This window comes from Petromyzon marinus, chromosome 21 (assembly GCF_048934315.1).
Source record: "Petromyzon marinus isolate PM22_M1 ecotype Great Lakes invasive population chromosome 21, UKy_Petmar_22M1.pri1.0, whole genome shotgun sequence".
Lineage (NCBI taxonomy): Eukaryota > Metazoa > Chordata > Hyperoartia > Petromyzontiformes > Petromyzontidae > Petromyzon > Petromyzon marinus.
This window is the reverse complement of record NC_133687.1, coordinates 13,864,150-13,876,572: the sequence shown is the minus strand read 5'-3', so window position 1 is coordinate 13,876,572 and position 12,423 is coordinate 13,864,150. Positions and strand designations below refer to the sequence as shown.

General features: G+C 52.5%; 1 protein-coding gene across 1 annotated transcript in view; it reads right to left on the bottom strand.

Moving 5' to 3' along the window:
* Nucleotides 1-12,423, bottom strand: part of GRK1 (G protein-coupled receptor kinase 1) — a 312,076-nt gene that overhangs the window by 8,305 nt on the left and 291,348 nt on the right. Inside the window, exons 3-8 of the mRNA XM_076068616.1 lie at nt 6,288-6,701; nt 3,825-3,952; nt 3,150-3,307; nt 2,570-2,653; nt 2,214-2,338; nt 856-1,057 (exon numbers count right to left, since the gene is read on the bottom strand). Coding sequence (XP_075924731.1) covers nt 856-1,057; nt 2,214-2,338; nt 2,570-2,653; nt 3,150-3,307; nt 3,825-3,952; nt 6,288-6,701 — 1,111 coding nt within the window. The remainder of the gene's footprint in view (nt 1-855; nt 1,058-2,213; nt 2,339-2,569; nt 2,654-3,149; nt 3,308-3,824; nt 3,953-6,287; nt 6,702-12,423) is intronic.

Here is a 12,423-nt window from a genome sequence, read left to right as displayed (position 1 = left end):
CGATGATGTACGTGTACGTCATCAGACCGGAATCGGAAGAAAAAATTAAATAACTTTTATCGGTACCCAGGCTCCCACAAGGCCACGTGAGACGGCAAATGGCACAGTTTAACAACAGCTATCATAGAGTGCGGTCGTGTCGCTACGGTTGTCTGCGGTGAGTACAATGTCTTTAAAAACAAACGGCGCTACTACGCCTCTCTCAATAAAATTAACGCTGAGCCGCTTGCATGTTCTGATGTCTCGGAACGAGACAGGGTTCATAACAAACCAATATTTAGGGATGAAAGATCACCCATGGGCACAATCCCTCGTCTCGCAAGCCTTACTCCGGTACGTTCATGTGCCCTCTGTTATGGATGTTCAATTGGGTTCAATAAAACAAAATTAAGAAACAAAAAGAATGTAGAATGTCCACCACTGGCTCATTCGAGCAGGATCTCTCTCTGATTTTAGCGTGAACTACGAGAGTCTGACTGTCCATGGGCCTGCGTGTCCCCACGTGTCCCTGCGTGTCCCCACGTGTCCCCCCCCCCCCCCACCGTCTGCGTGACTCGGCGATCCCTGCACTACGATCACGGCGAGCCGAATACAGGTCCTGCTGTCGGCCGTCATCGGTGATGAATATCCCCTAGGTCGGCTCAGCCTCAAATGAGTAAATTATCCCGTGCGGCGGCGTATAATAAACATTGGCGGCGGGGAGATTTAGGCGGCCAGTGGCGTGGCGCCGACCACACCACCGCGCCGACATTACATAGGTGCCACTTCACTAACAGCGCTTGCCCACAACAGCCCGTTAAGTTGTGACATAGCGAGGAACTTTGTCTCTGTGGTGACTGGGCGGGCCCAGCGTACCAGCCTGCAGGCGGCCCCAGTTGATGGAGGCGAACAAGCCGTGCTTCTTTAGCTCGCCGCAGGAGCCGTCGCGGAAGCCGAGGCGCATCGCGGGGTCCTTGGTCAGCAGCGCCTTGCACGTCGCGCGGCAGTCGGCGCTGAAGCGCTCCGAGTAGCTCGCGTCGTCCTCCAGGATCCGCCGCTTCACCTCCTTGTTCTCCACCTCGTCGCCGCCCAGGGGAGAACAGCCATAGCGTTGAGTCGAGGGGGCCCGGCTTTACGATGGAATGTATATATCAATTTGTCAACGCGAAGGGCGCGCAGCCGCCACCGCTCTGCCATTGCCCGCAGACGCCACCGCCGGTGGAAGAGGGCCTCCACCGGAGGGAGGGCGCCACGGTGACGAGATGTTGACTACCTCGCTTCTTATACAGGAGGTCGTGGGTGCAATCACGACCCTGACGATGCCTGCTGTATATTTGTAGCTGGCGTGTCCATTCTCACCGTGGTCGTGTGGATTTTTCTCTGAGTCCTCCGGTCTTTCCCTCCACATTTAGAGTCGACAAGCATTTAGAGTATTTGGATGCTATCAATTTCCACATGATCCATTTGCGGCCAGGTCACTTCTGAAAAAGAGCTATATAGCTCAGTGGGCCTTACTTGGTAAAATGAAAAAAAATAGTTCTGGAGGGTATTTGGCCTACTCTTCCACCTCGTCGTGACGAGAGGACACAGCTGGAGGATTCGGTCTAGCTGGACAATTAGGCCGGCAATGCCCATTTGCAGGTCGGTGCCTGCTGCATACACCTTGTGCCACACAGGGGCAGCTGCCACTGGGAGGGTCCCCTTGGCTATATAGCAGCAGGGCATTGGAATGGTTGAGATGAGATGTCATGTAAGGCTCTTGGCCTTTAAATGAAAATCCTAACCCTTAAGTTGCTTTTAATAAACTATAAAGTAGTGTCCCCCCCACACGTCCCGCATACCCCCCCCGTGCGTCCCTCCCTCTCCCTGTGCATCCCTCTGTGTCCCCACACATCCCTCCTTGGTACTGTATGTCCCCACATGTCCCCGCTTGTCCCCATGCGTCCCATTGAGTCCCCACATGTCACAACGTGTTCCCCTTGCGTCCCCGCGCATCCCTTACGTCCCCACGTGTCCCTATTGCATCCCCCCGCGTGTCCGCCAAGTGTCCCCGCGTGTCCCCATCGTGTCCCCGCGTGTCTCCACGTCCCTACGTGTCCCTATTGCGCCCCCCCGCGTGTCCACCACATGTCCTCGCGTGTCCCCATTGTGTCCCGGCGTGTCCACACATGTCCCCTTGTGTCCCACTGAGTCTCCGCGTGCATCCCTATTGCACCTCCTCGCGTTCTGAGTACCTTCTCCCCGCGGTAGCGGAACGGCCCCTTAGCCTGGATCATCTCGTAGATGGTGACGCCGAGGGTGAAGTAGTCGACCGAGTAGTCGTACGCCTCGCCCTTCAGCAGCTCCGGCGCCATGAAGCCTGTAAACGCACGTACGGACGGGCGCACGCGCAATGACGACCACGCACGTACAGTGCGTACGTACATACGAACGCACGCGTGCGCACACAGAGGGTCGCGCTTCTCCGCGAGCGTTCCGAACGGCTCCTCGTGTGTCGTGACGCGGCGCCAGCGAGCGGCGCAATCGCCGTGCGGGAGAGGACAAGGGAGTAGAGTTTACGAAGAGAAGCGAGCGGAGAGATTTGCCGCACCCGGTGTCCCGGCGTAGCCTTTCGTCATGTCCTGTCCCTCCTTCATCTCGATAGCGAGACCTAGGTCGGAGAGTCTCACGTGGCCTGCGGACACACGCAACGGGGCTGTTAGCGAGGAACCTCTTGGTGTTGTTCACAGACGGTTGAGAAAACGGCAGGGATTTTCGCAGTGCAATGCCTCACGATGATGCGGTACATTATATCGTTTTCAGCGCATTGCTATTATTATTATTGCAAATTCAGTTCTTCATTTTTATTCTTCAGTTCACGTGCTTTGATGAACAAATAATGATTTGCTTCAAAGTTCTTTTAATGGGAGCAGTCAAAGGAAGTGGACACGTGAACAGGTAGCGTGGTGAGAGGAAGTGGACACGTGGACGGTTACACGGGTGCGCGGATACGAGTGGGCACGTTGGACAGGTGTGCAGGTAGACGAGTGGACATGTGGACAGATACACTGGCGCGCGGATACGAGTGGACACGCTGGACAGGTAGCGTGGTGGAAGGACGTGCGAGTGGCTCGCGAGTGGACGGGTGGACACGCGCAGGAGCGGGGGCGGCAGGGTGGACGCTGTGTCACCCATGTCGTCGAGCAGCACGTTCTCGGGCTTGAGATCGCGGTAGACAATGCGGTTCTGGTGGAGGTGCTCGAGGCCGCACACGATCTGCGCCGCGTAGAAGAAGGCGCGCGCCTCCGGGAAGCCCTGGTTGGCGTCGTCCACATCGTAGATGTGAAACCTGCCTCGGAGACACCGCCACCGCCACGTAGCACCACCGCCGTGGACCACCACCACACAGCACCGCCACCACCATGCACCACCACCACACAGCACCACCACGCACCACCACGCACCACCATCATGCAGCATCACCACGCGAGATGAGTCCACAACATGACCTCAGAAAACCACACCAGAAGAAAATGACTCCAGAAGATGGCCCTGGGAGATGAAACCGTGATATCGACGGGGACCCTGGAGGTGACCTTTGCCCCCCCCCCCCCCGCTCGTGTAATCGGTGACGTTTCCGGCATTGCCAAAACGTCTATCTATTTTAGCGCAAAATGCAATGGAGAAGGGCCAGATGTTTTTTTTTCTTTCAATGCCGTAGTGTTATTGGCGAACGTGTTGAGTCTCTTCTGTCGCAATGACACGAACAACAATAGTTGTCCGGGCGAGCTCCGGTTGTTCTCGGAAGAGAAGACGTATCGTCTCCTCCTGGCATGCCCGATTCGTGCGGGCTATCCCGCCGTCACCTGAGGTCTCCGCCGTTCATGATGGTCATGACGAGGCAGAGCTCCAGCTTGCTCTGGAAGGCGTAGGAGAGCGACACGATGAAGCGGCTATGCAGCTTCTCCAGGATCACCTTCTCCACGAGCGCGCCCTGCGGCGAGAGACGGCAACGGCGGCGAGCGACGCCGACACGCGAGAGTGCACACCGTCTCTGTGGCAACCGCATCGCCAAAACAGCCGAATCTTTGTGTCAACCGCATCTCTCTCGCTGCAGTGGCTAGGAGATGTTAACTACCTCGCCTGGTATACAGGATGGCGTGAGTTCAATTCCGACCCTGACGCCTGCTGCTGTATGTTTGGAGTTCGCGTGACTCTCCGATTTTTCCCTCCCCTTTTAGAAACAGTTTAGAGTATTTGGCTGCTATACATTTCCACGTGCTAAGCCACTTCGTTGAGCTGTCATTTGTGACCAAGTCACTTCTGAAACAGAGCTATATAGATCAGTAGGACTTAACCTGCTAAAATTAAAATAGTTTAGTTTTAGTTTCCAGTTGCCTCAACGGGAAACATGAAGCATGGAACGAATTGGGCACCAGTAGGGTAACGGACATGCAGAGTACTGCAAAGTAAAAAAATAAGTAAAATGCGAAACATGAAATGCAAATCAGAGTGTTCGGGGTTCGACTTGAACGAGGTGCAGAGTCACAACCGCACGGAGGAGTTCACGCGGAAGAGGATTGTAGACTATGGGAGCAGAGGCCGGCAAGGAGTGACCACCTCCAATGTGGAAAACAACAGTCGGCTCTGGGCTTTGTGAGACGGAGGCATCTTATTGCCAGAGCAGAGATCCCGCTGGTGGGCGTCGACTTGACGGTCGATTCGCCCTCCCCCGTGATTCTGAATTGCATTGTCACGAACCAATTCAAGAATCATTTCACCAAACCTGGGCGATATTGACGGATTACCACTGGTGTGTGGCGGCGGGGGGGGGGGGGTGTGTCACCCGACGTAAGAAGCAATTCTCGGTTTGTCTCGTTGGTCTCGTCTGTCTTGCGGGTTTAGTCTTGTCAGTCTAAAGCCGTTAGTTTAAAGCAGGGGCAGGGGAACTATTGCCCCTCAACCGAGAGCGAAACCTTTGACCGCACTCGGCGTGACCCGTAAACTGTGAACACGCACGCTGGTTAACCGTGGAGAACCCCCTTTGCAGAGATGGAACGAGTGCAGCAAACACTCAAGAATCCATGTGCGTTGCCAGGTCACAAGATAATCTCCCCCCCCCCCCCCCCCCCATGAGTGTGGCTGATATCTCGCGCATGGTGCGGATTAATGTCTCCTTGTTGGTCATCGAGAGCAGCGGCCAGGGCCCTGTTGTGGCAGGGACCCTGTTGTGGCCGGGGCCCTGTTGTGGCCGAGGCCCTGTTGTGGCTGGAATTGTCGAATGAGACAAAATGGCGGGGGAACAAAACTAAAATTGGGATCTTCTTGTTCCGTGAAACACAGCGATTTGCTACACTCGACAACCCAGTTGAATCGCAACTCACTCTATGCGACTATATAACTAATTAAATATTTGTATTTTATTTTATCCAGGTAAAGGCCCATTGACCTATACAGCTCTTTCTCAGGAGTAACCTGGCCATCGCAAATGATAGTTTCAACGAAGTGGCATTCTCCATGAATGGAAAATTAACGAGAGTCCAGTTTGTGATTGTGGTGGTGCGACACCTCAGACCGTGCAACATCGTGAACGACTGCCCCAATCAGATCATTCAACAGTGATCTGAAAACAAATACAAGCGGCTCCTCCTGAATCAGTCGAATTAATATCAAATCTCGACGTGAATTTGTAATCTGTTGCAATCCCCCATAATTCCATGTGAAAAAAATAAGTGACTTATCATCATGTGGAAATTTATAAGCAGCTAAATACTCACAACGCATGTTGATTCTAAATACAGTATGTGAGTCTTTTGAGTCAAATCAATGGTGACCGAACTGAGACCAGCGACTTCACTGCACTTGAGAAGCCGGTTGGTTGAATCAATGTAGTTGGGCGGCTGACAACACGGATTTCAACCCAGGACCTCAGTGGTGACTGTGGGTGCTTCTGACCTCTGAACCACCTGGTCCACCTTACTCCACGCCATCATGAATCTCATTTTAATCACGATCGTCTCCATTAACCTTCGTAGATGGAAAATGAAAGACGTGCTACAGTAGTGCGATTGTGGCCATGCAGCCTTAAACATGGACCGTATAATACTTCTTTCGCACCGTACATAGCCTACCGTTGATTATCAATGTCAATGGAGAAGGATGAGCAGCAACACTACAAAAAAACTCTCTCCTAAAGTATTCTCGTCTTGGCTATCATATCCTCGACATTGGCATTCAGCTCCTGAACCACATTGCTGCTACCGACATACACGAGAATAGAATAGAATCATCACAATCGCCACCACCATTGTCATCCACTACCTCCTCACCTCATAGCCTCCCCTCTTCTTCAGCCGCTTCTTGTTGAGCTTCTTGTTGGCGTACAGCTTGCCCGTCGCCTTCGCCTGGCAGGCGCACACCTCACCGAAGCCGCCCTTTCCGAGCACGCGGAAGTCGGAGAACCACTCCTCGCCTATGGGCTGCATCTCGAGCCACTTGAACTGCAGGTAGCGCAGGTAGCGCGGGCTCTCCACGTACTCGGCGAGGGTGCGCGACTGCAAGAACTCCGTCGTCTCCGCCAGGGCCTCGGCGAAGGAGCCGTGGGCCCGGGCGGCCTCCATGGCCGCGGCGCTCAGGAAGGAGCAGAACGAGGCGGGCTTCTTGTCATCCATGTGCTCTGCGATGATCTTCTGACCCTTCTTGAGCCTTTCCGACTCTTCGCTCATGTCCAGGTCCTCGCAAGCCTGGCGGCGACGAGTCATTGTAATAATAATGATAGTCGTCATCGTCATTTTTTACGTCAGTATCACCGTCATTGTTAAAGTCATCATAGATACCAACATTGCCACGTTCGTCATCACCATCATACGCCCTTTCGTTTTAGTGAAAGATGAGCCGCACCGGCTTTACCAACGTGCACTGACCAGCGTGGGAAGGTATGATCAAATAACCACCTTGACACAATGTGGACTGACAAAAGGGGCTGGAAGCCAATCGTTGGGGGGGCGGGTGGTGGTGGTGGGGGGCTGGAAGAGTGGTGGGGTTGTGGTTAGTGCACCGGGTTATATGAACCCGGTCCATTTCTCGCCACGGCTAACGTCAGCGGCGAGTGATATCAGCACTGATCCCCCCCCCGCCCCCACCTATCTACCCAAGCACCACGATCCACCAACCCACAGTGAGCGGCGAGGTGAAAGTATGGTCATACGACCGCATGTGACCTACGAGGCGCGGGGAGGGAGGCCTTCATCCGGCAGTGTATTGACCATGGCGCTCTTGTTGGGATCGCCGCTGCTGGTGGCACCGACGCCGCCGTGGGTGGTTGGCCGCCCATTGGGGGGGGGGGGGGTGGAGGGGCCCCCTAAGGGCGGAGGGACCCCCTAAGGGCACATGGGGAATTAATGAGAGCGACCGAAGCTGATTGTGGCTAAACCAATTTGGCCGACTCAGCAGAAGATCTGCAATTCCCCCAATGCGGGTGGACGCAAGCGGTATTCAATTCAGTTCATGGGGGGGGGGGGGGGGGGGTTAATTGCTTTGAGTGATGATTACTCGCGAGTTCCACGCTCCATGTACTTGGGTAGAGCTTAAGTCGCAGCCCTCTGCAGTCACTCTAAACTACTAAAATATGTTTTGTGTTTTACCAGGTTAAGGCCCACTAAGCTAGCTATTTTTCAGAAGCAACCTGGTCACACATGATAGCTCAACGAAGTGGCTTATCACGTGGAAATGTATTGCAGCCAAATACTCTGAACGCGTGATGTTGATTGTAAGTGTTAAGGGGCAAAAACGGGAGAAGCCGGAGAAAAGTCCACGCGACCATGGGGAGAGAGACACGAAAACTTCAAATATACAGCAGGCGTCAGGGTCAGGATCGAACTCATGCCCTGCAGTGTACCAGGCGAGGTAGTTAACATCTCGCCACCGCAGCGCCCTCGCTCACGCGCACTGCCGGCAGAGAGAGCCTCTGCTGCATGATGTACAGAGACCCCCTCTCTAGAGAGCCCTCGAGAGAGAGGCCAATCTCAGCAAGGCCACCCAATGTCCCGGTTTGTCTCTTGTTTCAGAATGGCTGTCCTGGTGCCCCCCCCCCATGCCCCCCCCTGCCCGGAATGTATCTTTGCATGTATGTTGATCCTCTTTCGCACCGTACGTATCCAAACCGTGCTAAAATTGGAATCATGAGACACCCTCAACCAATATGAGTACGAGAGCTGAAAAGTGGGCAAGGAGGCATGGAGAGGTGCACGCATGGAATCACATTGAGAGACCGAACCTGTGTAGCCCTCATCATCATCGTCAGCCATAGTTAATCCACTGCTGCATGAGAGCCTACCTCCACCCACAATCCACCAGTGCCACCTTCCACGACCCCACTTGGCACACAAACTGATGTCACCAGCCTGAGTGAGGTCTGGTTGGTCACGCACGTGGCACAGCCTGAGTGAGGCCTGGTTGGTCACGCACGTGGCGCAGCCTGAGTGAGACCTAGCTAATAGTACACCTGGAGCAGCGTGAGGCCTAGTTAATCATGCACCTGGCACAGCCTGAGTGAGGCCTAGGTAATACTGCACATGACACAGCCTAAGTGAGGCCGAGTAAATCGTGCACCTGGTGCAGCCTGAGTGAGGCCTGGCTGATCGTGCACCTGGTGCAGCCTGAGTGAGGCCTAGTTAATCGTGCACCTTTCGCAGCCTGAGTGAGGCCTAGTTAATAGTGCACGTGGCACAGCCTGAGTGAGGCCGAGCTGATAGTGCACCTGGCGCAGCCTGAGTGAGGCCTAGTTAATAGTGCACGTGGCACAGCCTGAGTGAGGCCTAGCTGATCGTGCACCTGGCGCAGCCTGAGTGAGGCCTAGGTAGTACTGCACATGACAGCCTGAGTGAGGCCGAGTAAATCGTGCACCTGGCACAGCCTGAGTGAGGCCTAGTTAATAGTGCGACGGACCCCAAGCTGTGTTCCTGCCAAGGCGGCATTGCCACGGACTCCAAGCTGTGTTTCTGCCAAGGCAAACATTGCCGTGGACCCCAACCTGTGTTCCTGCCAAGGCAACATTGCCACGGACTCCAAGCTGTGTTCCTGCCACGGACCCCAAGCTGTATTCCTGCCAAGGCACCATTGCTACGGACCCCATGCTGTGTTCCTGCCAAGGCAACATTGCCACGGACCCCAAGCTGTGTTCCTGCCAAGGCAACATTGCCACGGACCCCAAGCTGTGTTCTTGCCAAGGCAACATTGCCACAGACCCCAAGCTGTGTTCCTGCCAAGGCAACATTGCCACGGACCCCAAGCTGTGTTCCTGGAAAACTTCACGGAGATCGTCTAGACGGCCAAGGGTCGTGAATGAAGAGTCAGTCCCCTGTGTGGGCTTCAGTGGGGCCGTCTGGTTGGGCAGCAGAGACACGAGAGGCCAAGAAACGACATTCCAGTCGTGGGCTGAGCTCAAGGAGGGCTAGCTCGAGCACCATCCTGCGGCGGGGAAAGGAGGTGGTGCAAGCAGTTCAGCCGAGCCCACAACAGCCAAAAATCTGCTGTCCCTGTCTGGTGGGGGGGGGGGCGCTGTTCAACCCTAGCACATGGGCGAGAAGCCGTGCATGTGTGACGAGTGCAGCAAGACGTTTTCTCGTCCATCTGAATAACTGCCAAATCGCTCTCCGTGGTGCTAACGTTAAAAAATCCAATTTTTTCAAAATTTCTTGCTGTGGTTTTCACACCTGATTATGATTGCTTGTGTTGCAGTCGAAACGTTGTGAGAATTTTATTGTTTTATATTTTTATTATTTTATTGTTTCCCTTCTACATGACTTTACCGAAAGAACCAAGAATATGAATCCCTGCAGTCACGAAAGCTTTAAATCAAAGTTGTTGTTGTTGTTTGACTTGTATCCCACTGGGATTTTTTGCACACAGTGTTGGTGTACGGAGCTTTTTTCAGGAATATTTTGCTGTTTTTTCATGGATTTTCTGTTTGCACAGTCACATAGTAACTTTAAGATGTTTTTCTTGTTCGTGTTTTTGTTTTTTTTGTTTGTTGTGGTTGCACCAGATTCAAGAGCCGAATGGCTCACAGGGCTACACCAAAATAAATAAACTGAAAACTGAAACTGAAAACCACTTCATCTCCTCTCGGGCGCGTTCCGTTCCTTGGCCGCTGACCCACTCACTTTTCCATGCTGGCTAGAAGCCTTGCGAGAGGCGGTAGTACCCGCGCTTTACATCACCACACGTGTCCCTGCCGATCTATCAGCTATGGGCAGAACTGGCGAAGTCGTTGTCATCGGCCATGATCAATCAACTGCCGGGCGAAAGCCTCCCACAGGCCGCAGCCACCACCTCACATGACGATGCTGAGACGTTCGACTCACGATCCTGGTGGCAAAAAAGGACGAGGATCCCCAAAGGCAGCCACACTGGGCGCTTACGGTGGTCCAAGGTGCAGGCGCACCGCCAGCGCACCCGCTAGACAATAGCCATGCCACTCAACTTGCAACACGGGGGCCTTAATCTTTGCCCAAATCTTGTTTCACCGAACTGCTTGATGGCCGATGGTAAGCCAGTGGCAGCAGCAGCAGCAGCAGCTCACTGCCAGCGTGTTGACCTAATTAGAAACTGCGTCTGCACATCCACAAGCTTCTGATCTCTTCTTGACCTAAAAATTATTCCTGCCCGCCGTGACAAAGATGGGCACAAGCGGTGAGTTATATAGTACAGTATAATGAGATCACCTGTACGCAGTACATACGCACCTGTGTGTGTGCGTGTACATGTGGTTTGCTCTCGGCAGCGAGCAGTGCATGACGGTGAGTGCTGAATCATCGTTTAACCTTTTTTCGTGTGTTTAGTTTGTTGTCCTTCCTCCGTACCTCCGATTAGCACGGTTGGCTATGCACAGTGCGAAAAAAGTTCAACATACAATACACATTCTTGGTTCTTTTGGTAAAGTCACGTAGAAGGGAAACAATAAAATAATAATACAAATATAAAACAATAAAATTATCACGACGTTTCGACTGCAACACAAGCAATCATCATCAGGTGTGAAAACCACAGCAAGAAATTTTGAAAAAAGTGGCGGTTTTTTAACATTAGCACCACGGAGAGGGATTTGACAGTTTGTTCTGATGGACGAGTCCATCTATGTTCGGAAAAGAGGAGGGGGGAGACGAAAAATAATGGATGCGGTCTGAAAGCCACCTTAAGCGTGACCAATCAATTAAGACCCGAAATGGTTTATCAAATCTTTCCAATGATTGATAAGCCAGAATCCATCTTCTCGGTTGAAATTGTCTCTGTGTTTGTATATGTGGATAGCCTCATGAACGAAGCTCTCATGGTAGCTAGATGGCTTGCAAAGAACCTCTGTCTTGGAGAAGTAAATGTCATGTGAGCCTACTGAATTATAACAGTGATTTGCCACGGCCGAGGTGTTGTTCCTACCGTGTTTCAGGTCTGCTTTGTGTTCACGAATGCGGTCCGAGACATGTCGTTTGGTTTCTCCAATGTAACTAATACCACAGAAGCAACTTAGTTTGTAGACGCCAGGGTACTGTATGTCCGGAATCACATCTTTTACAGACGGAACCAGATCACGGATTTTATTAATGTATTGAATCGGACCTGGATCTTGTGTTTATTCAAGATTTTGGAGATCTTTTTTGTGATCCCCGCAATGTAGGGTAAAGTGATGGGTTTGAAAGGCTCCTCAAGAGGGTACTTCTTCATGGTTGGAGTGATAGCTTTACGGATTGTGTAGTTGGAATAACCATTAGCCTTAAGAGCTTGGTGTACGTGCTTGAGTTCACTGGCTATGTGTTCCTGGTCGGATATGCATTGGGCTCTATGGTGCAGAGTCTTGATGAGGGAATTCTTCTGGGATGGATGGTGGTGGGAATCCAGTTTCAGGTAAACATCCGTATGGGTATCTTTCCTGTAGACAGAGTGGCTCATTGAACTATCAGGTCTCTTTTTTTATTAGGACATCCAAAAAAGGTAGCTTGCCATCTTTTTCGACTTCCATGGTAAATCTGATGGCTGGGTGTATGGAATTGATGTGGTCGAAGAATTGGTCTAGAGCAGGCCGGCCATGTGGCCAGATGACAAAAGTGTCATCCACGTACCTCTTCCATAAGGTTGGGCGCAGAGTGGCAGTCTGGATGGCGTCAGTCTCAAATTTCTCCATGAAAATGTTGGCTACAACTGGAGATAGAGGGGAGCCCATTGGGGTGCCCTCAGTTAGTTTGTAGAAAGTTCCAATCCAAGTGAAGTATGTATTGGTTAAGCAGTGTCTCACCAGGGGGGGTACCTCAGTGTTTAGTCCTTGATGAACCAAGTCTTCAATCATTGCGATGGTGTCAGGTACAGGAACTTTGGTGAATAAGGAAACTACATCAAAACTGACAAGCAGGTCGTCTGGGGACAGGGAAATACCCTTGATTGTCGATACCAGGCGAGTAGAATTTTTTATCG